At 40.9% G+C, this 27,771-nt stretch overlaps 1 protein-coding gene across 40 annotated transcripts in view; it reads left to right on the top strand.

Moving 5' to 3' along the window:
• Window positions 1-25,625, top strand: part of RHOBTB1 (Rho related BTB domain containing 1) — a 67,347-nt gene extending 41,722 nt beyond the window's left edge. For 29 of the 40 annotated variants that reach the window (XM_070225521.1, XM_070225548.1, XM_070225621.1 and 26 more), the window contains 7 exons: window positions 5,052-5,237; window positions 8,101-9,080; window positions 10,756-10,874; window positions 16,820-16,970; window positions 20,020-20,108; window positions 22,789-22,894; window positions 23,440-25,625. In XM_070225521.1, the coding sequence (XP_070081622.1) occupies window positions 5,052-5,237; window positions 8,101-9,080; window positions 10,756-10,874; window positions 16,820-16,970; window positions 20,020-20,108; window positions 22,789-22,894; window positions 23,440-23,609 (1,801 nt within the window). In that variant the 3' untranslated portion in view covers window positions 23,610-25,625. Of the gene's footprint in view, window positions 1-51; window positions 109-5,051; window positions 5,238-8,100; window positions 9,081-10,755; window positions 10,875-16,819; window positions 16,971-20,019; window positions 20,109-22,788; window positions 22,895-23,439 lie in introns of all 40 variants that reach the window. The other 11 variants (XM_070225495.1, XM_070225482.1, XM_070225498.1 and 8 more) reach the window with 1 other exon arrangement.
• Window positions 25,626-27,771: the final 2,146 nt, after the last annotated feature.

Raw genomic sequence — 27,771 nt, 5'->3', positions numbered from 1 at the left:
GGAAGAAATAGTTGCACCTGCTAATCACTCCCAAATCTGGATATATTTCAGGGTGTTTTCACAGTTTCCCCACATAACATCTGTACTTAAGAAGCCTCACTGCTATTGGTAAAGTATTAACTTGATTTCTCGGTTCACATCCAGGGCGCTGCATGGTACTGCCCTGCTCTCCCCAGATTCCCTGCCAGGCGCTCCCCTATAGGCCTCTCCATCTTCCATGAGTATGAGCTTACACAGCCATTCATCTCCAGGTGGTTATGTTCACCATCACTGACAACTCCCTCCACATCTCATATACACCAGGCTGCTCCCCTACTAAAATTTTCCAAAGCCACGTGTTACACATTTCTTTTCTCTGCCATGCTCTCAGCTGTTTTGTGCTGTTTTGATCTCTCTGTTTGCATAGCGCTGTCAGACTATATGCATGAAAGGTGTGTTGTTGACATGAATGGTTTTGAAAATGTTTCTGTAAAGAGCCTACCTCGGTTATCAGGGCAGAGAAGGAAGCTTGAAGCCCCGTAGGTGGGGGTCAGGGACTCCTACTTGAATATTTGCCAGAATGGGACTTGTGCACATTGACAAAGAAAAGAAGCCCATTAAAATGTGATCCTGATCTCTACCAATATAAAGGATATGGGAGTCTCTGCTGAAAAAAAGAAATAATAATAGGCAGTAGCGACATATAAAGAGGTGAGATCCTACCGTAGAACAAAGGGCTTAAAATTGTATGTTAAAAAAGAGATACTTCCAAGCAACACTCAGATAAATAGAATTATTAGCTTACTCTTGGTCACCAAGTGTTAATCATCAAGAGACCCAACCAGAACTGGCACATTGGAGAAGGGCATTTGGCTGTCCCACTCACAGCTATCTGGAGTGGATGGAATCCACTGTCCTTCACATTGCCCCTCAAGTTGGCCTGATCTTAGGCTCTTAGTTAAAGGATAATTTAGGACTTAAGATAAGAAAACCCAAGGCCCACAGCTCGTTGGCTGAATGGTGGTGAAGTAGATGGGACCAGAAAAGGGAAGACAAACTAAAAAGACAGAAAGCACTTCCATGATAGGAAAGAACTTAGAAAATTCATTCCTACCAACAAATTTTTGATATTGATTATCTACCCTTTTTCAATCACTTCTTCAAAGTATGAACTTGGTATTTCCAATTGGAAAGGCAGTTTAGCTTCTCGCTGCTTCTCTATCTTTTCCCACCAAGTTTGCTATATTTGACGGTAGATATTATAAAGACAGGCCTTGAGAACACATGTGGCATTTGCTGTTTAAAGTCTAGCTTGGGCCAAAATATGTGGGTAAGATGCACTTTTTAGATTCCTTTCTTTATTCCTCCAACAAAGATTGGTCCCCACTTTGCATGCATTCCTTATGTTATCCAAGTATCTTTGCCAATCTTTCACATGCTATCTTTGGCCAGTGTTCTCCTTGAAAAATAGCTGAAAAAATATGCTTTTTTGCTTATTTAATATCTGAAGAAAAGCTGATACAACTGAAGTTAGCTTTATCAGCTCAAGCATTTTTGGGTGACCACCCCTCCATGAAACTGGAGATTCTCAATTGTTTCAACATAGAGATTTACTTTGGATTGTTTTTTACTTAACTAATCAAAACGTTATTTCATGGGCATTATTTGATGAGTCAGTACCCTAGTGAAACTTTTATACTGATATTTTCCCTTTAGGAACAGGAAATCACATTTTTCTCCAAAAAATAAACATTCGTAGGCAAGCAGCTGAGACCATACACTCACAAGTCCTTTGTAATCCTGGCTTACTTTAAGAAAGCCACTTAGCCCAGTCCAAAAAATCCAAACCTCTTCCTACCCCTTCTCAGTATTCAAGTCCTGGAGTTTAGAGTTTGGCTGCCCTGCGCTTTGCCTCTGCATTCTCAAATTTGTGTGCATTCTACTCCAAATAGCTGTAAGACTCCATTTAAATTCTCGCAGATTCTTTTTACAGCTGAAATAGGAACCCTGAGGTCATTTCTAGGCTAACGCTGCTGCCTAATACGTGAGAATGTCCTCATCACACCTCCCCTTCCCAATTATTTTTAAACTCAACTCTTCAAAGTGAGAAAATGTAACAGAGCCACAGACGTAGAAGTGCTAGAACTTGCCTTTTTCTCTTTATCCTTCATAGGAATGGCATTTTTAAACATGAGCTTGTGTCAGACATTGAACAGTCTCCACTCGGGAATGAATGTTTTGATTAAAAGTTATTTAATATCTCTAGTTCCTTGGAATTCTGCCTAAAGCTGGAGATATTCTTAGCTGCAGGTCTTGTGCCTTCTTTGACTAGACAGAAAAATGGCTCAAAATCTGGAGGATATAAATGGCATTCTCAAAATAGTTACTTGATTGCATAGGTGTTTATATCAGAGGATACTGATGTGTTGAGAATTAGGAATCGGTAAAGAATATTGGCATAAGGAAGAATATGCCAAAGCAGCATCTTTCTATAGCCCTCTCACTATGTCCATTGATTCTCAGCCTTCTGGTTAAAATCAGGTTTAGGGTGCTACATTCATACAGCAGGCCAAAAGAATAGCGTTCTGTATAATGTACACATGATGTTTTCTTAACTTGCACTTATATTTAGGTCAACAAGGGTTAAAACAGAGACATTTAAGCAAATATATTTTTTAACTGCTTTCAATGTAAAATAATGGGGACAAATTCTCATAGCACTTATATGTGCATTAAAAAAGGAAGCAAAGAATAGCTTATTCCAAGGATACAAATAGAATTTCGACTCAGTAAGTTATTTTAGCTTCAGAGTTAGAGTTGCTCTGACTACAGCCTCCTCTCTTTAACTGTCATCTTTTTGAGGCAAAATATTTACAGAGCATTGAATTATTTTTCTAGCTTCCCAACAACATTTCATGCATTGAGATATTGATGCGACATAGTTAGAAGTTGGGCCCTCCGGATCTGTATTGTGAAATGGCATTGTGCTACTATCATCAGGAGATTCTATTTTTTTCCAACCCCCAAGGTACTGTCTGTACTTGTTTACAGGTCATCTGGATAGTAACTAGTATGTGTTCAGTGGCATGAGTTTTATCACGGTAACCTTGGCAACCAAGCTAGCTCTGATTTCAAAACCTCAATGCTGTATCATAAAATTAGATAACGGTATTGACATTTAGCTACATATCTGTCATATAAATTAAGCTCTGAGAATGATTTCTTTTATAGCGATGGAATATGGAAATAGAAGGCACCAACTAGAACAATTTTATGCATATACATACCATTCCACATTTAGATGATGGATACATTTCCTCAGTTCTTTCTCTACAATATTGAACCTCAAATTATTGCCATATTATTCTCACTGTGCCAAAATTTATGGTGGCTTTATTTTATGATCAGGATGAAGCTTATAGCAGAGCTGCATCAGATATCCTGTATAAATAGGACTGTGAATAATAGAAAACTCAGTTTCTAAAAAATGTAAAATTCAAACCATTCTTAGCTTTGTGGGGTATTGTTATTTATGCTGATTAGAAGTAAGCCTGTGCACAGAATATTCCACTAACTAAATCAGGATCCCAAAGATAAGACATGTTTCCCTTTCATTTATATATTTATGCATACTTTTACACATATTATATTTTCCAGTGTCCAAGAGTCTTTGATAGTATCTTTATTTCGAGGACATTCTAAACGTGCAGATTAATATATTCATCTACTTTGAGTCCTAGGTCCTCTTTTATAATTTGTAAATATTTTAATCTTAGGATTTTTCCTCTATTTGCTGTGGTCTAGTGCAGTTTTTCTTGGGAATAAATTTAAAGATTCAACTTGTGAATTACATTTAATGTAAGCACCCTGCAGTTTTCTGCATTGCAAATGATTATTTTTAGAAATTTTATGGTTGCCTGGATATATTTGTTTGTCTTCATTGATATGTAGGAGGAAAAGCTCATTAATGATTTAAAAAGAAGGTGTTTTGATTCATTGACTTGATTCTTCTTGTTACATAAACAATAAAGGCAATAAATTAACATCTCATAAAATTGTAGGAGTTTATTTCTGAATTTAGCTGCAAGCTAATCTTGAATCCTTGGCATAACTTTTCCTATTCTTTGTATTTTTCTGCCTCAGTGTTTTCAAAGTCATCATTCAGCGTATTTTAACCTAGAATGATGGTTTATAATTCTTATTAAAGATACCTTTTAGCAGCTATCTGTCAAACACCATAATGAACAAGCGTTTTGTAAAACAGTTCTTTGGCTTCTAGAATTGTAAATTATTATAGAAAAATAGAAGATCCTTATGTCAAAATTAAGTACAAAGCAATTTTTCTTTTCCTCATATAGTGGCTATGTGTCATATATAACATTTGAGACATCTCCTTCCAACATTTTCTCATTTTATTAGCCAGCCTTCTATTAGCATCCTTGCTAGTTTTATGTTAAATACTACCTTCTTGCCTGGTAGAGTCAAAATTCCTGCAAATTCAGGATTTTTTCTTTTCAGAAACAGATCGGTGGTTGTGCTCTCTACATGTGTGCTTAAGTGGGAAGAAGGGCAAAAATCCTTCTGTGTATTTGCCAGCCCTGCACAGCAAATACCTGTCACATTTTCAGTAATGTTAAAACTGGTTGCTTTGTCTCATCGGGTTGAGTCATCATCACCTTTATGTTTAGACTGGTAAACGGTAGTTTTTATTATTTTCTTTTATCTTGAAACTATTTCTTGTGATGAACAGAAATAGTTCAGCATGCTGTGGTTTCAGGACTGAGTCAAGTTTGGGTAACCATCTCTACTATAAAATAACTTCACTGGAAACTTTTCAACTCGTAAGCATTCTGCAGTGTGATATGGAAATGAACTCAGGCTGTGTTGGTGCTGGAATGTAGGGGCTTATCAGGCTGTTTGCATGACTCCAAGATATATTTTAATATCTAGTCTTTTTTTTTTAGTTGTGACATGATAATTGGCATTAAATGGATGGGGGCAGGGAGGAACCCTAATGATAAAAGAAAAAAAATTTGAAAGGCAATATGGCTTGTTTTGTGATTTCCTTTTAGGTCTGATGTTGTGGTCCTCTGTTTTTCCATCGCTAATCCCAATTCCCTAAATCATGTGAAAACCATGTGGTATCAAGAAATCAAGCACTTTTGCCCTCGCACACCTGTTGTCCTAGTTGGCTGCCAGCTAGATCTCCGCTATGCTGATCTTGAAGCTGTTAATCGAGCCAGACGCCCTTTAGCGAGGTAAGCCAAGGGACTCCGTGTTTCGCTGTGCTGGCCAAATTATAATTTAGAGGCAGCAAATGACTCTGTAGCCTAGGGTTCTGTTCTTCAGTGGTTCTGGGACCCCACCAATCAGCCACACACTTTAAGTTAGCTTGTTAATCATGAGGGGGGGTGTATCCTGACCCTTCTCATGCTCCACGGCTCCCCTTGGGTAGGAACCCAGTGTTGTAAAACCGTTGGCCAGTGCTTGAAGTGAATTCTCTAAGTGTGACATGGTATGTATGAAAGCACTTCAGAGTTTGTACAGTATTAATCGAAATGTTAGCTACTCATAATAATGTCATTCTTGAAAGTATGATTATTAGAATAAAGTCAGCTAACATTCAGGGTGATCAGCCGCAATTCTTGGCCCCAGGAATATCAATTTCGTACAAATATGCATATCTAAGTGTTTTTAATCTTCTCGTTTTCCTCAATTCAACCTCTAAGAGTGTTTCACTCCCAAGATGACAGTGTCTAGCTTTTAAAAATCATATGGACCCATAGTTGCAAAACCACAACACTGGCTTTTAAATGTCTCTAGTGGTTATATTTTTTAAAGTGTCACAATTTTAAAAATCAGTTTGAAGAAGGATTTATTTCACACTCTATAAAATGTAGATACCAATTTGGGGGGGAAATAAGAGTCTTTAAAAGCCTGTACTCCCTTAATATTCCCTTTATAAAAAATATTTTTATATATGTTTTATGTTTAACTACATTTTTTGCTGGGGAACATCTAGCTTTTCCAAAAATGTTGATATTAATACCTTCTTTTGATATTTACCTAATAGGACTTGATACAAAATTTTATATGGACACAACTTATGCTCTCACAGTAGAAGCAAATGGTACTTTGCTTAAACAATTTTTGATGTTCTAGGTACAATTTGGATAAATTTTCTGAAAACTCTTCATGTTCAGTTTTCACAATTCTTTTATTCTTAAATGCATGGACTGGGAATTGAATATTTGAAGCCATGTAGAAGGAAAGAGGACTTACGGTAAAAGACAGACTACCCCTGACATCTAGAATTTTCTGTATAAAAGAATAGGTTAAGGTAATCGGACCTCAGAATCATGGACATGTGGAGGACTAGAAAAGAGTTCTAGAGCTCTAGAGGACAGTGGAGGGGATGGTCCCTTCTATAGAGCAGTTCTGGTGGTATTTGAGCTAAGCCTTGAGGAGTTTCATCAGTTAATGATTTTCAAGTCAGTCCCAGGAACAAGGAGCATGAATTGCCCACAGGAGCAACCCCTGAAATTAAACTTTCTTCCTCGCACTTCCCTTCCACCTTTGCAACACCCTACAATTTTTCTTCTTTTCAATCCAGGTCCTCAAATCCAAATTCTACCCAGTATTATCTTATTTCTCCTAAGACTGGCACCTGTCACACACATTACCTTTGGTCAGATATTTACTTAGGAGGATCAGTTCCTAAGAGTGGGTCTCAGAATCAAGTATGTGTTTGTGAAGAGTGTAGGCACAAATCATGTCTTGCCTATATTCTGGAAACTGTGTCTCTACCATGGTTATGCAATAATCACAGCATTATTTATTCTTACACTGCTTCCAAAGGTTTGGCCTCCCTGGGTTTTATTAGACTGTAAATGGGCCTTGTGTGTCAGCCTAAACGGTGTAGACTTTATTCCATGGGCTTTGTGAAACCACAGGAAATTTTTTAAAAGAATTACGGCTAAGTCATACTTGTGTTATGTAAGGATTTTTCTTGCAGCAATGAGAACTATGGGCTAAAATGTGGCAGAGTCTGAAGAAAGACTAGTTAAGAGGCTAATGCACCAGTCCAAGCAAAAGATGATGAGGGCCTGACTGAAGAGAGTACAAGAAAAGAGAAGGGGAAAATATGAAAGCAGATTCACAAATCTAATAGCGGGGACTTAACGAGCTGTTGGATGTGGACTGTTTAACTAGGAGTGGGAAGTTCTAGACTAATTACTTAGGAGAGGGCTCTCAGCAACTTACAAATGTGACCTTAGGCAAATCCTTTAAACTCTCTGCCTCAGTTTCTTCAGAATGAACAATGAAAATAATACCCACAGGGTTATTATGAGGTTCAAATGAGAAAATGCATATGGATTCATTTTAAAGTGATAAAGCAAAATTTAAGCATAAGGTGATGATGATGAAGATGAAGATGATGATGGTGGCAATACTGATGATAACAGCTAACATTTATCAAGCACATCCCTTGGACCACATACTATGCTAAGCATGTTGTCTCGTTTAAACCTCTTAATAGTCCTTTAAGATGTAGGTACTCACTATTATTATTCCTTTTTTTTTTTTTTTTTTAAGATTTTATTATTTGCTTTTTCTCCCCAAAGCCCCCCGGTACATAGTTGTATATTCTTCGTTGTGGGTTCTTCTAGTTGTGGTATGTGGGACGCTGCCTCAGCGTGGTCCGATGAGCAGTGCCATGTCCGCGCCCAGGATTCAAACCAACGAAACACTGGGCCACCTGCAGCGGAGCGCGCGAACTTAACCACTCGGCCACGGGGCCAGCCCCTATTATTATTCCTATTTTACAGGTGGGAAAACTGAGGCTTATAGAGGTTAGGTAACTTGCCCAGGATCCAATAGCTTGTAAATGGCTAATACTTCAGTTACTGTGGTTACTACTGAAAGCATTTTTTCTTTTGCAGTCATAAGTCCTTTATACTTGAAACACTTGAAGTTGGTAGTAGCTTTTTCAAGAGCCTCGTGAAAAGCCTGAATAGGATTTTAAATGTATAATTCAGTGAGATGCTTAGATAGGCCCTGGTTACTATTTTTTTTTCCTAAAATAAGGCTGATTATAATTCTTTAAATATTGTATTTCAGGCCCATAAAGAGAGGGGATATCCTGCCCCCAGAGAAAGGCCGAGAGGTGGCAAAGGAACTTGGTATACCGTACTATGAAACGAGCGTGTTTGACCAGTTTGGGATCAAGGATGTGTTTGACAACGCAATCCGAGCTGCGCTCATTGCCCGCCGGCACCTGCAGTTCTGGAAATCCCACTTAAAGAAAGTTCAGAAACCTTTACTGCAGGCACCATTCCTACCTCCAAAAGCCCCTCCACCGGTCATCAGAGTTCCAGAATGTCCATCCACGGGGACGAACGAAGCTGCCTGTTTACTGGACAGTCCTCTGTGTGCCGATGTCCTGTTCATCCTTCAGGACCAGGAGCACATCTTTGCACACCGAATTTACCTCGCTACCTCCTCTTCCAAGTTTTATGATCTTTTTTTAATGGAATGTGAAGAAACACCAAATGGGAGCAAAGGAGCTTGTGAGAAAGAGAAGCAGAGCAGGGATTTTGAGGGGCAGGCATTGAGTGTTGACCCAGATGAGGAGAGGGAGGAGGGCACCCCAAGGACACCTCAGGCCAATCAGTGGAAGTCCTCGAGCCAGAACCTGTTCCAACAGGAGACTCTGGGGCTGGAAGCCGAGGGCTCGATCCCAGAGACGCAGACTTTGTCAGGCTGGAGTAAAGGGTTTGTTGGAATGCACAAGGAAATGCAAGTCAATCCCATTTCAAAGCGGGTGGGCCCCATGACTGTGGTCAGGATGGACTCGTCGGTTCAGCCAGGCCCTTTCCGGACCCTGCTCCAGTTTCTGTATACGGGGCAACTGGATGAAAAGGAAAAGGATTTGGTGGGCCTGGCTCAGATTGCAGAGGTCCTGGAGATGTTTGATTTGAGGATGATGGTGGAAAACATCATGAACAAGGAAGCCTTCATGAACCAGGAGATCACGAAAGCGTTTCACGTCAGGAAGGCCAATCGGATAAAAGAGTGTCTCAGCAAGGGGACATTTTCAGGTGAGCAGGTCCTGTGGCTTTTGTTGCGTTTTATCAAACATTAGCCAAAGATGAGCAGGGGAAAGGATAGCCGTCACTAGCATGGATAAGTGCTGATGTTTTCCCATGTACCTAAGTTACATGTTTTCACTTATTTAACTCCCATCAGACTTAAGGGTTAAATCTTATCGTCTCCATTTTGCAGCTGGGGAAACTGAGGGACAGAGAGGTTAGATAACTTGCCCATGGTTACACAGGCCATAAATGGTAGAGCCAGGATTTGAACTCAAGCTGCCCTCTAAACTGCCATGGTATCATGATGCTTCTCAGGGGTGGGTCAAGTTACCCCTGAGTGTCAGCCATGTGGGTTGGTACTTACAATTCCCCAACAGGATCCCTTCCCTGATCAAATCTATTTTCCACTGACACTTTGGCAGTTACCCAAAAATCAGTGACCTCTGGTCCTGAGGCCACTGAAATCCTTGAGACAATTTTGGTGACCTTCTGCATTCCCATCAGGGGTGCTTCTTTCTATCCCTTTGCCTTTTCTGTTCTCACACTCCTTTACCCTGATCTATATTTTTCTGGTTCCTTCTTTGTCTTTGATAACTATGCCATATGCCTCCCACAGCATCCTTACATAATTGCTTAAGCACAATGATGGCCTGTATCCAAGATAGGTTACTGGCCTATGCTTGTACTGTCTTCCACGCTTGTACTGTCTTTGTTCTATAATTGTCCTCTGTGTGTGTGTGTTGTGTACATGAGTTTCATTGTAAAAATTTTACTTCCTGATTTCTATTTATATGGATACTTCTATTTTTGTTTTTCTCTTTCATAATGCCTGTCATGGTAATATACATTTAATAAGTGGTGACTGAATTGTTCATTAACTTTAAAGCTTATGAGTAATATTTACTCCAGACATTGACCACTGTGGTACAGAAGCACTCTTGAAAGTTAATGAAAAGAAATGTTATAAACCTGCAGTAAATTAAACAGTGGCCCTTAAGTGAAGTTGATGAACTCGCCCCCTCCTTACTGCAGAGGCATGACGACCAAATACGATGTGGGAGTCTCAATCGAATGCTCTTAAAAAGAAAAAAAGTTACAAAATACAATTTAGGGGTAATTGGAAAAATTTGAATCTGAACTACATAATGAATGGTATTAGGGAATTATTGCTAATTTTCTTAGGAGAAATAATGGTATGGTTATCTAGGAGAATGTTCCTGTTTTTAGAAAACTCTTGATAACATAGTTAGGAGTGAAGTATCTTGCTAGCTGTTAAAAAAAATTCCTACACACATATAAAAAATATATGTAAATATACATATAACTAAATCAAACATGACAAAATGTTAACAATGTGATAAATAAGTTGTCACTGTAAAATTCTTTCCACTGTGTTCTGTATGTTTGAAATTTTTCATAATAAGGAGGAAAAAGTTTTCCTCTCCTTTGTGTTACTTTATGGTTCAGAGAATTTGTATTGTGACCTTATGTGTAATTTTAAATGCTTACTCCTTAATCCCTGGAGAACATCAAGGGAATTGGGTATGTCAAAGGTGGGGGTTGACACAAAATCAGTAAGTACAGATCTGGAAGAGAGAGTACGAGAGACGCAGGTTGGTACATATGGGTGGAACTCTCGGCGAGGCTGGCTCACGCTTGTGCTTCCTCAATGCTTGGACAGATGTGACATTTAAGTTGGATGATGGAGCCATCAGTGCCCACAAACCGCTGCTGATCTGTAGCTGCAAGTGGATGGCTGCCATGTTCGGGGGGTCATTTGTGGAAAGCGCCAACAGCGAGGTATGTCCCTTCTCAAAAGCCTAAGTGGTATCTTTATGAATGTGCATGTGTATTTATATAAAGTGTTTAATTCACCAGCTGCCTTTGGTTCTTTTACTGCTTCCATGGAATAGTTCCTTAGGCCGTGCTTGGGTGTCAGGTCACCCTCTTCTTAATTCTGCAGTTACGAGGAGCGGTTGTCTACCGTTGACTGGCTACACGCGTGAACTCCTAAGTGCTTTACATGTAGTGTATCCTTTCATTCTCACAGCTCTCCTTATCCCTGAAAACACGATCAGCTTTTCTTTTTAACAAATGTCACCAGGCAAGATACCATCAAAGTCACATACGAGAGGGGCAGAGCTTATCCTCTAGAGGTTCAAGACAGTGAAAAGTTTCTTCAGTCGCTTACGTTGTGGGCTCAGCCGAGCCCCTAACCAGATGAGGGATCATAAGAAGCCACCTTCTTGTGCCTCAGTTTCCTCATCTGCAAAATGAAAGATGCACTAGGTTGCCCTTGAGGTGTCCTTGAGCTACAACACTCCCTGAGGCTCTGCGCTGACTTACCTTCGCTGAGAGTTCGTTAATGGTAGGGAAACAGTAATGGAGCACATAAACACACCTCTCTAAGTGCTTAGGTCTGGGGAGGTGGCTGGGTTACTTGTCAGATGCTGGGCCTATCTCCAGGAGAAGGATATTCTTAGAGCAGAGCTAGCACTATCTCGGAGACCCTATATCTTCATCTTTTTACAAACTCTGTTGGAAAAGAAAGAAAAATTTCATTCAATCACTTCTCACTTTAGCCTAGAGGTGTGCAAGCATTTTTGTTGAGTTGTGCAAGTGTTTTTTAACCATTTTTTTAAAAAAACATGGGGACACCCCATCAAGTTTATTGTCCTAAGAGGCTTGTTTTGCTTATGTTAGCATCTCTCCAAACTTTTAAAAGAAATACAGAAAACAATGGCTAACTTTTCGAAAGGGGCACTCACACCAGAAATCTGAGCACTCCCGTTGGACTCAGGAGCCTGTATTTGCATCCCTAAGTAGGGAAACAGAATCCTAGAATCACAAGCCGGGATGGCTGGAGCTGAGGAGGTCACTAGTCCACCCTCCTGCTTCCAGAACAAACTGCAGCTGCTCTTAAACCCACCCCCAGCAAAAGGCCATCTCCTGTTTGGGGAAACGATGTCAGAATTATCCTGATGACCTCTTCTGGAGTCTACCAGCCTTTATAAATCAGGAGGTCCTCACCTATAACTAAATATGTTTCAGAGCATTGTTACTGAGGTATTGAGGCTACTGCAACTAGTGGAGGCCACCCAGTGATGGGCTGTGGGGCTCTAATCCCAGCCCCTCTGCGTACAAGCCATGTGGCCTTGGGAAAGTGACCACCTTTCTGAGTTCCAGTCTCCCCATCTTGAAAACACCATAGTAACTCATAGTATGGTTGTGAGGTATGAGAGTCAATACTTGCAAAGCACCTCCTAAGCATTAAATAAATGGTAGCTGCCATTAGTCTTATTTTGATGTCAGTAGTGTTGGTGATATTCTTTCCCTCTTACTTCCAAGAAAATTTGGGGAAGCCACCTGTTAATAAAACTTCATCCAAATGGCATTTCACCAACTTCACTAATCTCCAGAGATAAAAGAGCCGGCAGGCTTGCTTCCCTTATTTTTCCGGCTCACTGAAGTGTGTGCTCATTGTGCTGCAGGGTGCCTGCTATTAACCCAGCAGAGAGAAGTTGATCAAGTGATCAAGGCCAGGAACCCAGGCACAAAGGGACACTGTCAGAGCTGACCTCACAAATGCTAATCCCCTTTATCCCTTCCCAGAATGGACTGTAATCATCTCCAGATTAAAATGTGCAGGAGAGGTGACCAAAACAAAAACTTGGCAGCAAATGTGAAAGCACACATACATGGTTGTTTTATAGCCTGTCCTGGAGGTGGCTGCCTGGTAGCACTCCCCTCTAGAAAGACAAGGTCACTTGCCATTTAGAACTGCAGCTGAGGCTAATAGGTATGTATAGATTCAACCCAGCTCAAACGCCAAAGACCATGGAACCAAGCAACCAAAGGTCTGTGCCAAGATTCCTTTAGCCAATATATGAAGAATGCCATGAGCTGTTGACATTTCTGCCCTTTCCTGCCCCTTCTCTTTATTTCCAGTATATTCCAGTATATTCCAGGCTATAATAGTTATGTAGTCATGATCTCTAGCCTCAGCTTGACCTTGGGCAAGCAGCTGACCCTCTCTAAACCTGTGTCTTCTTCTATAAAATGGGAATAACAAGAGAACCTTCTTCAAAGGACAGGTAAGGCATGAGAGTATATGTGTAAAGCTGTGAATTTGGTCCCTGGAGCACACAAATGGTCAAGAATTGTTAGTGACTGTGATCCTGGAGATTCCTGCTCAGCTCTTTCCGTGAGGAGCTAAAGATCTTTGTTCTCCAAATGCCCTAAGTTGAAACCCCCAGTTCCCTTCCTAAGCTAGCAAAGTGTGGTAGACGTGGTCCTAGGGGAGGGAAGAGCACTCGGTGAGTCTCAACAGATGCTCCATGATTGATTTAGGCCCATATTCACACTTGGGATTTGTCCTTTCAAGGGCACCTTTTAATTCTTTATGGTCTTGTGAAAACCTGACTTCCCCCACAGAATTCAGCTGATTTTTTTTGCATTAATAGAATTCACATGCATGTCCAGAAAGGAATAAAACATGCCCATTGATGTTACTTTAACTTTTTTTGTCATGTAATATTTAAGAAGACACTGTATTTTACTGATATTTTTCTCATTACTTTTAATGTACCAGTAAGCATAATTCTCGCCCCAGAGGTACTCAGCAAGTGGTTCATTAAAAATGCATGCCCGGGTTGTAGTAAGCAATGCTCTAGATCTGGAATACTTTCTCATTCTCTATGAGACCGTCTCTAATTATAAGCCTAATAGTCTGAGCTGATCTTCGCAATTAAAATTTTAAGCCAACTAAACTAGAATATGGGACGCTGTTTAGGTGAGCGCTGCATTCTCTGTCATTACCCTTTTTTTTCCCTCAAGCTACATTCGGCAAGTAGGATACAATACTTGTAATTTTATTTCTTATGTAGCTTTATGTATATTATTTTTTTAAAGTTCTATAAAATGGTTTCTCCATTATTATATAGTTAATTATAAATGTTGAAGTCACAGAAATAGGCTTTAGAACAAAATCAACCCTGGGGAAAAAAATGCATATTCTGAAAGCGTTCTTAGTTTATTCTCATTTGCTGCTTACTTCTAAGGGTCTCTAACATTATTTGCCAGAAAAAGCCATTGCTTCAGAAAAATGTTAGCATCATATCAATGAAGAAGGAAACAGCAGGTCACAGATGACTATGAATGTCAGAACACTCCAAAGATATTGGAAATATCGAGGCAGGGCTACTCACTGGAATCTGTCATCTCCTGCTGCCAGAAATAATTTCTTTTTATTTATGATGTCCGTTTTGCCATGACTTAGAACACATTCTTACTAAAATTGCTAAGGTAATCTGAATATCTTCAAAATCCAGAATCTCAGTGAAGAAGAAAAAGCTTTAGATATCATCTATTCCAAATTCCCCCCACATAACAGGTGAGGAAACCGAGGGCGAGAGAGGGTGAATGATTTGTCAAAGATCACACAGCATTTTAGTGACGTATGCCTGGGCCTGCCCCAGCCTCTTGCTCTGTCCTCCAAGCCATTATTTTCAGAAACAGCCGACATTCCCATCCCTGAGCGAGCAGCTGTTCACAGGAAGCTCTGGGACTTTTCATACCTCCAATCACTAACACTTTATAGCACTTGGCTCTTTGTAAAATGTATATACTTTCACTATCAAAATGTTGCAAATTTTAAAGTTTCACAACCTAATTAACCTTCAATTATCTAGAAAATTGTACTAATCCAAACACCATTCTGGAGAAATAAAATTTTGCCATGTGTTCATACACACAGAAACAAGTTTATCTGGGTACCACAAATAAATTGACATCTGCATAGGATAAGTACATGTGTACATAAACACATATAGGTGTAAGCATGCACAAGTATAACTGGTGTTAGACTTACTGGAGTAGCAATTAATTACAACAGCTTCTTTATTTAAAAATAATATAGGTAATCATTTCTACTTGCCAAGTTCTATCTGTTGTAGAGGTTGAGCTAGAAACTTGAAATGATCGCGCTTGTCAAATCATTGATGTCATAACCCATGCAGCTTGTTTACGGAAGCATAATTGTTTTCATTGACTATGTCTTAAAAGGCAGATAATTTTCTTAATATTTCCAGGAATTTTTCTGGGCCTTCCCTTTGGTACCTTAAGGGAAAGCTCTAACTGTCTGAAAGGATATTCCATCTCTGAGGTGGCTGGTAGCTGTGCAGAAGAATGATATGGAAGGTTGCTATAGTTTCAACAATTCTGGGGCCACACCATTAGAATGCATTGGCCATGAACCCCTTGTAGATTGTGGAGGTAATGTAGAGAGAGAGTGAGAGATTAGATATATAATATAGATGTAATCACATGTAACATATATATATAATATAGATGTAATCATATATAATACAGATGTAATCATACATAATATATAGATGTAATCACATATGGTATATAGATGTATATCTTTATATGCTGTATAGAGGTTTCTTAAGTACCAGCATTAACAAGTTTATAACTGTTCATCCTTTGAACTTAGAACTCTAATTCTTAAAAACTACAAGTAAAATATGGTGCTTTGTTGTGCTGTAACCCAAACCTTTGTTTCTTTGCCGTGAAGGGTTTCTAGTACTGCACAGCGGTTCTGAACAAAAACTTTAGAATGATACTCCCTCGGTTCAAATCCTGGTCACTACTTCCTAGTTCTGTGACCTTGGACACAGGACTTAACCTCCCTGAACCTTGATTTCCTCATCTGTAAAATGGCAAAAATAATAGTCTCTTCCTCCTAGAGCAGATATAAGGATCAAAACAGATAATGCATGTGGAAATACAGTGCCTTGTGCATAGGAGGCCTTCACTTAAGGTTAATTCTTATTGTCATCATCATCATTCCAATAATAAGCACCAGTGGCACTGTTCTGTACTACACCAGGCCACATCTCATGGAGTTAGTTAGAGACTTAAAATGAAGAGTAGCTGCTATACCGCGTACATCTCCATTGATCTATGCCCAGCCATCCAGAACTCCACTTCTCAGGCAGTCCCGGGCACTCTAGCAAACTCTAGCATGTATTTATATGGGCAGCAACTAGACAGGTACTCAGGAGAGAGGTACGGGGAATCCTACAGGGGAGAGTTCACCATAACCAACCAGCTATTCCCCCAGATGTCCCAGGCAAGGATTTCTCTGGATTCTCTGAATCTACTGATACCTGGTAATGTTCCAGTAGTTCTGAATCTATGTGGGTGCCATAGGAAAAATAACAAAGTATGCATATCATGCTAGTATACGTTTATTGATGGGCCATTGGAATCAAGCCAGTCATGGTGGCAACCAGGGTGGTTGCTCATCCTCTGTTTCGCCATCCTAGAAGGCTGGGCTGCGTCGTGTGTCAGCAACAGTGTGGTGTGCAGCTCCCCCCAACACCTGTCATGTTGCTGGGAGATTTCTTTCCCCACAATAGCGTATTATAAGGTACTTGGCAAGGAGGGCCCATAATATCATCATACATTTACAGCCCATTTGTCTGATTTATAAATCCAAATAGCCATTTAAAAATTCCAAATCAGGCTTTGTCAGGCAGCCGGACTCTTTTGTCATCTACAAATCAAACTGTTATGTTTAAAGCCATAAATACCAAATGACTTCTATGCACAGCCTCAAAGCAGGTGTTCCAGGCTCGCCAATATCAAATCACACAGTTGGGATATTTATAAGCAGTATAGGCTGAAAATGTGCCCACTGCTTTCTTCAGCAGAACTTAGCTTTTCAAATAACATTTCAGGTATATCTGCCGAACATAAACAAGATGTCAATGCAGGCGGTGTTGGATTATCTCTATACCAAGCAGTTGTCACCTAACTTGGACCTGGACCCACTGGAATTAATTGCCTTGGCAAACAGATTTTGCCTGCCACACTTGGTTGCACTTGCAGGTAAGGCTGATGACTCAGAGCCACGCAATGTCTCACTGTCATATTTATCAAAATCACATTTAAACAAAAAAAGAGATTTCCAGGGAATCGAAATTAGTTTTTTATTACCCAAAATAGGACTGTTTGTGCAGGGTGATATGAACTGATCAAACGTATCAGACGGGCCCAATTCAATTTAGTAAATATTTCTTAAGCCTCCATTTTGTGGTAGGCCTGTGGGGTGGTACAGATATAAAGATGAGAAATGCCTGGCCCCTGCCCTCAAAGTCCATGCTCTGTGCGCTCTGCCTCATTTGTGGACCATGGAATTTGAAAAAAACTATTGTATCTATCTTATCCCCGTAATGTTTACTGAGCCTTTAAGAAAGAGGCAGTAGGAGGCAGTGGTTAAGAACACATAGCCAGATTGCTCGAGTTCAAATCCTGGCTCTGCCATTTACTGGCTGGATGACGTCATAATTGAATTAACTGCTCTGTGTCCCAGCTTCCACTCTATTTTATTTATTTATTTTGAGGAAGATTAGCCCTGAGCTAACATCTGCCACCAATCCTCCTCTTTTTGCTGAGGAAGACTGGCCTTGAGCTAACATCCGTGCCCATCTTCCTCTACTTTATATGTGGACGCCTGCCACAGCATGGCTTGACAAGCAGTGCATAGGTCCGCACCTGGGATCTGAACCGGTGAACCTCAGGCCTCCGGGCCAGCCCCCTCTCTCTTTAAAATCAGGATAATATTATTCTACCATAGAGACGTTATGAAGATTAAATTAGTTAAGATATATAAAGTCCTTAGAACAGTGTCTGGCACTTAGTAAGCATTATGTAAGTGGTTTTCTTAAAGCTATTTTAGAAAATGTTCTGACACTGTCAAGATCATTTTGAGAGAAAGAAAAAAAAGAGACTTGGCTTAACTTCACAAAATCTTATGTATCATTCTAGATTTGTTCAGTTGGTAGGCCGAAGCAGGTCTAAATAGGATATGCACATTCAGATACCTTTTTCTTAAATTTAAACCTTTAGCTCCATTCTCCAGAGATGTTAGTTAGTAATCTGGGTGTTTCTCCCTATGTTTAGTCAACTCCTATTAACCGTGAAAGTAGAGATAGTGCTGTTTTGTTCACTGGCCGATCCCCTGCATGCAGAAAAGTGCCTGAGCGTGTTAGGTTCTCAGTAAATATTTGTTGAGTCATTAAATGAATGTATGAACAAATCAACCAGTCAAATCCACGCTTGACTTTCTGGCAATGTCTTTAGAAAAAAGATTTCTTTCTCTATCCTCCTGGTTTCTGCTGTGCTCACCCACCTGGAGAGCAAAGTGCTCCTCTTGCCTTACTTCTCCCTGAGTTAGATAGAAAGAGATAGTTGAAGCATTGCTATTCAGTTGTTTAAAAAACTACTTTTAACCAATACACCTGAAGTCATAGATCCAAATGAGTGTACTGCTTTTTCAATACTAACTCTAGGAGGCTGCAGTAGTTCCCCTTTTCAGAAGTATGAGTTCCAGTCCAATCGACCATCCACACTTATCCCAGGTATTTGTCCTTCAAGGATAAATTTGATTTTTTTGGAAGTAGTCAACAGTAATTTGGAGCCAAACCTGTTGAACAAGGTTTGTGACCAATGTCGAAGTACTACCGTTTTTGCTTAAATATTAAATATGGTGATGAAAACATGGGACTGATTTCTCCATGAAAGAAACTGACCCAAAGAAAACTTCTTGTGTGAACTATAGATTTCTGTGTGTGTTTACTTTTGTCATTAAATGCTGTTATTACTGTTATGATTATTTAATATACACCTCCCTAAGATGATTCCTTTAATCATTTATAGTGTTTAGAGTATACTATTTAGTGTAAGGATAGAATGTTTAGAACATAGTGTTTAAAAATCAGTTTCTGGAGTGAAAATGCTTTGCAATCCAGACGGTTAAGTAAATATCAAGAAATGTTGCAGTTAAAAACCCCATATGACTTCTCAGGGAAATTTAGTTCCAAATAGTTCTTTGTTTGTCAATCCAGCTGAGGAAGGTTGTGCCAAAGAAACCATTCAAATCTGGATACCATATTAACCAGAGAGGGACATATTGCCTGCCAAGTACGTAGAGCCAGAGCAGAAAGCAGGCAGGATTTGGACGCTCTAATGGATTAGAAGAACAGGCGCACTGCTAGAGATGAAAAAATAATACATCCTTCAAGGAACTAGAAATGCAGGGCCTACACTGTACCCACACATGTCAATTCTAGAGGCAAGTGACAGCCCAGATGCAGGCAAGAGACAGCTCAGTCTAAGAACCACAATTTAAATTCAGCTTAGAAGCCTCGGACACAGCTCCTGCACAGAAACGCCTCTCCCAACTGGATTTTTGTTCCTTCTGGCTGAAGATCTCCTGGTCGTAGAATCTAAGAAGTTGACTAGTGCGTCACCCTTCTGGAGCTGTTGAGGCAGACATGCGCGTTCACATTTTTAATTCCTCACATGGACACATTCTTCTGTTATTCAGTCTCTCTAGTGTCAGAGATTATTGAGAACTAGAATGATGTGAGGAGGAAAACTGTCAAACAGGAAGACACTAGGGAGTCTAGAAGATGCTAGGAAAGTGCTAGACTGTCTGGAGCGGCACCGTCCAAGATAACTTTCCGCAGTGATGGGAACATTCTGCATCCGCATTGTCCAGTACGCATGTGATTACTAAGCACTTAAATGCGGCTAATGTGGCTGAGGACCTGAATTTTTAATTTTAGCTAATTTAAGTTTAAATAGTCTCATGTGGCTGGCAGTTACCATACTGGACAGTGAAGGCCTGGAGAGCTCGGGCTATTTCAGAAGGGCTGACGGGTATCCCCAGAGTCATCGGTGCAATGGCTGTGGCCAGAACTTCAGTACTGAAAGGCCACACGTCAGAATGGGCCCTGGATTTAATTCGGATGGCTGCCCAGAGCGGTGTCCCATACCTCCTCGCCTCTTAGGTGGTCCCAAATCAGACCTTCCAGGCAAGATGTCTGACTTGCAGGATACGGTTTAACTTTCTCCTGTTTCCTCTCTTCCTCAGAGCAGCACGCCGTTCAGGAGCTGACCAAGTCTGCAATGAATGGCGTGGGCATTGATGGGGAAGTACTCTCTTATTTGGAATTGGCCCAGGTTTGTAACAATGTGCTTTTCACCTTTTCAGTGTGTTCAACCAGTGTGTTTAATGCTGATAAAACATTCCACTGTTGCATCTGTCTAAATAAAGATGTCACCACTGAGTCACAGAGGCCCCCTGTGTACACTGGGAAGATCTGAGAGTTTGACATTTCGTGCACCATTCACCCTGCTGGGCTTCATTTGAAAAAACAAGGACCCCTCCCCCACGCCAGCCCCATTATCCCCCGAGGCACCAGCTTCCCAAGTGGGAGAACAACTTAGGGCACGATAGGGGAAGGTTTTGTTTCTTCTTTTCTGAATTCTCGGACATGTATTGGCCCAATCAGACAGTTTCTAGAATTCCGTGAAGCCCCGTAACGCCCCAAATCTCACTGCAGCTCCCCAGGAGTTTTCTAAAATCAGTATTTGTTAATGTTGACACTGTGATTCCATAATCCCAGTACACAATTTGCACTCTTCTTCTAGAGAGAGTCTGAGATCTAGCTTCAGCTCTGTCACTGAATAACGTACTCAAGGCACAAAGCTAAATTCTGCCTCAGTTTCCTCATTTGTAAGAAATGGGGATGGTAATTCACACCCTATCAACCTTACAAATTATTTTGAGAATCAAGTGGGAGAGAATGTTCAGGAAAGAACACTGAAGAGTAGAAGCCCTCTCATAAGGCAAGGCTCATGCATGGGCTTATCTAGTCCCTGGCATAGACTTAGTGATAAAGAATTTACACTCTGAAGGAACTGAGAATAAATTCTTCAGTCTTTTCTTCAGCCTAACGGGTTTGGCTTTCTTTGTTCCCTCTCTTGGTTAGGGCGCTGGTTTACTAAGTCTTAGGCCAGGCAGTTTAAATCGATATTTCTCAATCAAGGGAGAGGAGGTGGTTCAGGGAGATGGGAGGCCTATGGCAGGTGTTACTCAGGCTGTTGGAAGCATGGCCAGAGGAAACGGCTCAGATTCAAAAGGAGAAAAGCTGGAGTAGGACTTTACAGCAATCTATTTGTTCTAATTTAACAGTCAACAAATATGTATTATTTTCTCCCCGCATGCCAGGCATCACCCTAGATAAGAAGACAGGTAGATACAAATGGTAGATTCTCCACCCTTGGGGCAATCAAAGGCCGGTGAGAGATAGAGACACTAGCATGAATTATTAAAATCCGATGTGGAAAACAACCTAATAGGGGTTACAATGAAAACTGAGAACAGGCACCATTTGCTTTCGGATCAGCAAGCCCCCGTCAAAATTGGTGAGATTTTGCAGTCTTTTGAAAGAGGCCTGGGGACAGTTTATGACTTGAGCTCTCTCCAGTAGGTGTTCCTCCTAGAGAAAAATGAAATGAGCCAGAGTTTCATTAGGGGCCAGTTCAGTTGAGGTAATGATTTGCAGTTGTGTCTGGTTTGCTGTGTGTCCCTGCCCTGTCCCCTCCCCCGACCCTGCCCACGCATACACCCTGCAAGGAAATAATATGATTACTGCTAAGCCCTGACGAGCCTTGGCAGGAAGAGTGTGGGATGGAGTCTCCCATACCTTAGTTCATTCATTAAACCCTAACCCAGTGCTGTGCTGGTAAGTATGTAACAGTCAGCTTGGGGGCAGGTGGGTCCCTGGTCTGTTGCATTTTCCAGTTTCCATGGTGTAAATACTCCCATCCAGCCAATTTTAACAACTTGATATCACAGAACTCAGAGTAGCGAAGAAATGCTCACAAGTGACCCTCTTGAGCAGGTACAAGCCAACTCTAGTACACGACTGCCCTAATCTTACTGTCAGAAAGAGATCTAATATCAAAAGAAGTTGAAAGCACCAGCTAAAATTGTCCATGATGTTGGGGTTGCGATTTTCAGTGAGTTAATTGAATTAGTTTCTGAGAACTTTGGCTTTTCTATTGGCCTTTGTTCATGGCAGAGATGTGGGCCCTAGAGGAAGCACGCTGTAGGTTCCAGAGTTTCACCTGATCAAAGAAACTCAAAGAGCAACAAACAACAGAATGGATGTCTGAGAAGGGCATGGACAGAGAGAGTGAGGGGTGGGGGAAATACTGCCAAATTTGGGGAGGGAATGGGGAGCTGACTCAATAGTTGAGCATCAGGTCTTTTTCGGTCACAGCTACCTCAGGGGCCACCTCCCTGAGCATCTGCTCAGAAAGGAGGTGTGGAGTGTTCGGATCCCTCCTGCCCTGCCCCACACCACCTGTTCTTATGTAACCAAAGGACAGGTATAGGACACTCACACAGTCCGCAGTCTCCTCTTTCAGATCTTTGGCCCCAGCAAGCTGAGCTCTGACATGTGACACGGGATATTCTGTTGCTTAGGCTTCCTTAAACAGAAACAACATCGCTGCTTTCTGCTGTTGGCTGGTGTCTTCCAGAGGCCACGGTCACTAGAGGGCCAGGTGGTGGGGGAGGGTGGGAGGGCAAGACATACTTTAAACTTCTGATCTGATACAGGGAGTATTTTTGGTGCACCTATCACAGAGGGTCAAGGAGGGGTGTGCCACACGCTATACTTGGCTGGCATTGGAACCATGGCCAAAGTCAAAACACTGCCGTCAAAACAAGAGGTTTACTGAATTAGTATATGGGCCCTTTATTTGTTTAACCTTGACAATGGCTTCCTATTTCTTTGTAGCCCCACTTTAGAAAATAAAGTCTAATCCCTTTTTGGTCACTTCCTTGCAGTTTCACAATGCCCACCAGTTGGCCGCCTGGTGTTTGCACCACATCTGCACCAACTACAACAGTGTTTGTTCCAAGTTCCGCAAGGAAATCAAATCAAAATCTGCAGGTGAGACTGTGGGGTCCCCATTTGTCCAGAGCTCATCCCCTCTGACAGAAGTGTTACCCTCCGTGCCCTTGAGAAGGAACATGAGCACAGGCAGTTCATGGAGAATTCCTTGTGACTTGCCTGGTGGTCGCATGTTCATGTGACATGACCTAAGGAATTGTAGGTGGGGAATTCTCTTTGGAGAACCTCATGCTGGGAGGATTTGGGTGGAGGGGGGTTCAGGCTGCCCTGCTGCAGAGCATGCAAGGTCGTTGGCTCAGCCTTGCCTGGGGAGGCATGCTTAGGAGCAAGCAAGCTTACACTCTGAAATCAAGTGGTCCTGGGTTCAGGTTCTCTGTGTCCAGCTGCATGACTTTAGGCAAGTATTCCATCTCTCAAAACTTTAGTGTCACAATCCGCAGACGGTCCTCATCATAGTCCCTGCACATCAGGTTGTTGAGTGGATGTATAAGATAATCATATACGCGAAGCTTTAAGCACAGAACTGAGCACACAGAAGCGATCAGTGACCAGCAAGTGTCATCCTCCACACTTTCCTTCCGCAGACAACCAGGAATACTTTGAGCGGCACCGCTGGCCCCCTGTGTGGTACCTGAAGGAAGAAGACCACTACCAGCGTGTGAAAAGGGAAAGAGAGAAGGAAGATATTGCACTAAATAAACATCACTCAAGAAGAAAGTGGTGCTTCTGGAATTCATCTCCAGCAGTTGCCTGAGGAGGAAAAACAAAAAAGATCGATCATCTGACCCACCACTTTTCAAAGCACTACTGTAAAATTAGTCTTCCTCTTAGAGATAAGCTGTAGTTCAGGTTTCAGGCACTGATCTTCCTCCACTGTCGTGCATTTATCTTTGTGGGGATCAAAGCACAAGCTCACCATCAACGAGCCTGGACAAGAAGGGAAGTTGACGCTCACTGCATTCCTTACACTTACGTGTGTATTTTTTGTTAGAAGGCTTAATAAACTCTAGCCTGTTTTTTCGTTTCTTTTTATACAAAGGAAAAAAAAAATTCAGCTTTCATGTTTCAAATTCCAAATTGGAAAATATTTTTATATGGTCTCTTGTATTTTGTTGAAATGAAAATACTATGTATTACTTTATTTTACAGGCCACAAATTAACCATGAAGTCGCCCTGTGCTTCTCTTTGCCCGTGACCACCAAGCATTATGACATAATTAGAGGGTTATCCTGTTGTTGTGAAGTAAAGGGTTGGAAGGAAATTCCCCGAAGTGCAAGCTAGAGAGGGTTTAATCTTTGTTCTGCCAAATAACATCGGTATAATTACCAAGTCAACTCCAAGAATGTGTATTTACGATATTTGCTGTGTAAGTGCTAGTAATTATATGGTTATATGTGCCATGTAAAATATAGTGATATCAAATCTTCTGTTGTTTAGAATATCTAGATTCAAGAGGATAATCTTTATAATCATTAGAAGGGCTTATTAAACCCCAGCATTATCCAGGGCAAACCCACTGGTGGACCTGAATACAAAAAATGCCGTTCGAGCATTAGCGTTTGGATTGCTGTGTTAGAGTTTATGTCTCAGTGTTCCTTGATCTTGCCATGCTTCTGCATGCAGGTTCTCCACGGACTTGAATCGAGATGGGCAAGGGAAAGGGTCCCCAGACTCTGTCCCGTTGTCTGCAGGCTTGTCACATCTCACCACCAGAAACAGGCTTCCTCAGGTCTCTCACCTGCGGCCAACTTCACTTTGTAAGACATGTATTTTTAACTCTTCCCAGGGAAAATTCACGTCGCTGCAGAAGTAGGCTAAGGCAGACACCCCCCCTTGCTGAAACTCAGCGGGGCCTGTGAAAGCACAAAGCTGGAGGCTGGGTCGTCTAGGGTCCCTGAATTCTCCCACGCAGACAGGAATCTCATTCCAAGAGTCTAAGAAATGGTGCTATTGTAAGTTACTTCTGACCTTTGTCCTTGAGTTTTCAGTGTTAAAATAGAAAGTACTGAGCAGGGGAGCTTTCGAGCGGCAGTCAGTCATTGCTTCTCTGTAAATTAAAATGTTACAGCACTCGTATAGAGCATTTGAAGGCCATAGCTCCTTACCTGCCGTGGAATGTTGTGTGGCGGGCGCTAGGGCTTTTCCTATTGAGAGGTCAACTTGCTGCTGCTAAAGGCTGTTGGGTTTTTTTCTAGCTTTCAGAAGTTGGAAAAGTGACAGTTGAGTGCAAACCCCAATGTTGACAGCCATATGCATTTGAAAATCTATCCAGATTACAGATGGGCATTTATTACTGACAGTGGATACATACCAGATATGAGTTAGGAGAGGCCCCTATAGGTATCACCCTCTCGTGCAAAGGAAGAGTAGGGATAGATGATTATGAATGCATCTATGTTAATTTTTGGTCAATGAGGTTGTAAATCATTAATGGAAGGAGAAAAGAGACAGAATGAGAGGGTAAATGTCAAGACTCAGGAAGAATCGGCGTATATCCCATCATGAAATGGTAGAAGTTGAGTTTTCAGTGAGTAGTCAGGGTTGAATTTACACAACCAAAGCTCCCATTTGATTGTAATCTTTGCCAAACGTAATGGACATATAAATTAACCTGGGGTATAAGCAATAATATCCACTAGTGTTTGTTATCAGCTACTGTAACCAAGTGGCTGGCTCATTTGGTTGATGCTGATTATGGCCTTTAACCATGGTGGTTTGTTTTGTGTTTTTTATTTCACAGAAAGCCAATAAAATTGTTTAGCTATAAAATGCCTTGAGTTTTTTTTTTTAAGGACTACCATCATATCGTGTGTGATTTTAATAGCTTTTTAAAAAACTATCAAAACTTTAAAGATGCCAGGTCATGGGGGCTTGTGTATGCTCCAGTAACAAGGCAGCTTGAATGACTGTCATCTTTGTTTTCAGTATTGCCAGCAGAGATTCCAGCGCCATGATGTAAATGAGGAGTCTGACTCTCTGCTCTTAGCTAATACGGTTGTGTCACTAGACATGGTACAGCCTTGGAAATAACAGAAATGATCTCTCTATCCTAATGGACCTATTGTAATCTGGGTTTGGGCAATTTTGTGAAATTAAGTGGGAGGTTATATTGGTGGGCTCATGAAGATAAGTCTTTTCTTCAGAAGCAGATCTGAGAAAGTCTTTGGGAAAATCTGTAAACAGTTTCTGGACTTCCAAGCTCAGAGGGACGGAGGCTCTCCAATGAGATCTCACAGGGGGACTTTTCTGAGTGGCAAATTCCCTGTAACTCCATGGATAGAAGTTGACAAATAGAAAAAATAACTACAGAAAGAAGACAGATTTTCAACACATTCCCACACCAGTTAAAATGGGTGGTCCAGATCATGGCATCTTTTACATGATGCATGCCAGGGGAGTCTTACCTATAGGAAGTCTTGGTCTAAGTTTCTCCTAGGGCAGTGCCTGGCAAATCATCAAGGATTTCAACAACCCAAATTGGCATTGTAAGAACCACAAATCCCACTGGTTTGCAGGTAACTCAAGTATTTTCATTATGGACATTCAAAAGTAAGACTGAAAAGTTCGTAAGATTATTTTTCACACCTGCTCCCATTGTATGGTATACCAGCTGTCAAAATTCAGTTTTGCATCACTGTGACATTGGCTAAGTAGAATGAATTCTACTAATCAGAGGAAAAAACAAAATGAATCCTGAATTTGGAAACTTATGAGTGCAGCGTTTCTGAAGTGAATGCTCTTCTACAAACTGAAGATTTACCAGGTTTTGTCTTGAATTGGGTATGTGTTTTGTGTGTATATAGTATAATTTGTATTATTTATATATATCATAAATATATAATGACTAACTATATAGTGACTATTGCATAAAAGATGTAGCGTTAAAAGTTAGCCAGAGAGAATGTGTTTGTGTTGTGTGTGCATGTGCATGTGTGTCAAGCAGCAGCCTATCGAAGCAAAAAAAAAAAAAATGCTAAGGGTAATTAAAAAAGAAAAGAGAAAAAGAAGGAGAAGGGCCACAGCCCAAAGCCAGGGAAGTTGAATTAAGCACTCTGAGCCACAGATGTACTCTTTTTCTCCCAAAATGTGAATTTATGCCATTACTTCATATCTCATGACTTAATTGATTTTCAGATGAAGACTTTGCTCTCTAGAATTTCCAGTTAGGTGGCAGGTGATACATGCAACATGAAAAAAAGGCACTGCTGTGGCAACACTGGTGACCGCCTGTAAAAGCAGTGCTTCTGGAGAAGCAATGCTGTTCCCTTTGCCTTCATTTGAAAATCCCACCCTGTGTTGATGGTGCCTCTAAACTGGGTATTTTTACTTAGGCCATTTAGATGCATGTTTTTCCGCTGGGTTCATGTGCAGGTGCCTCATCAGCTAGATATTTACAGACTATAGTCTACAAAATATGGAAATAATTTAGGAGCAGATAACTCTCGGGTGGAAACCTATCAATCATACAGTTGCACATCCATACACATGGAAGTGCTAGAAACAGCAGTAGGGGACATGAAGTGGCTTGCCAGCGATCACTCCTGTTGCTCATCACTTCTCTAGGAAGAAACTATCTTAGTGACATGGATTTCCAGGAGAATGTAGATGAAATGAGTGATACCCAAATGTGGCCCCATAGAAGGAGTATTTCAATTCTTTGAGTCTGAATACACACTCAATCACAAAGACAAGAATGGTTAGATTTTGCAGGCAATCAATGAGGATAGAACTTGATTCATTTCTCTCTGCTTGGATGCCAACCAAAGTTTGGGATTTTTTTAATTCCCTCCCAGTATGATAAAAGAAACATCCTTTTGATTTGATGATTCATGGTAGTCCCAAATGGAGTGATAATACCCACAGAATGTTAAGATTAACTGCTATGTGAAAAGATACACAATCTCTCTAAGCTTTA

This window comes from Equus caballus, chromosome 1, assembly GCF_041296265.1.
Source record: "Equus caballus isolate H_3958 breed thoroughbred chromosome 1, TB-T2T, whole genome shotgun sequence".
NCBI lineage: Eukaryota > Metazoa > Chordata > Mammalia > Perissodactyla > Equidae > Equus > Equus caballus.
This window is presented reverse-complemented; position numbering and strand designations above follow the sequence as displayed.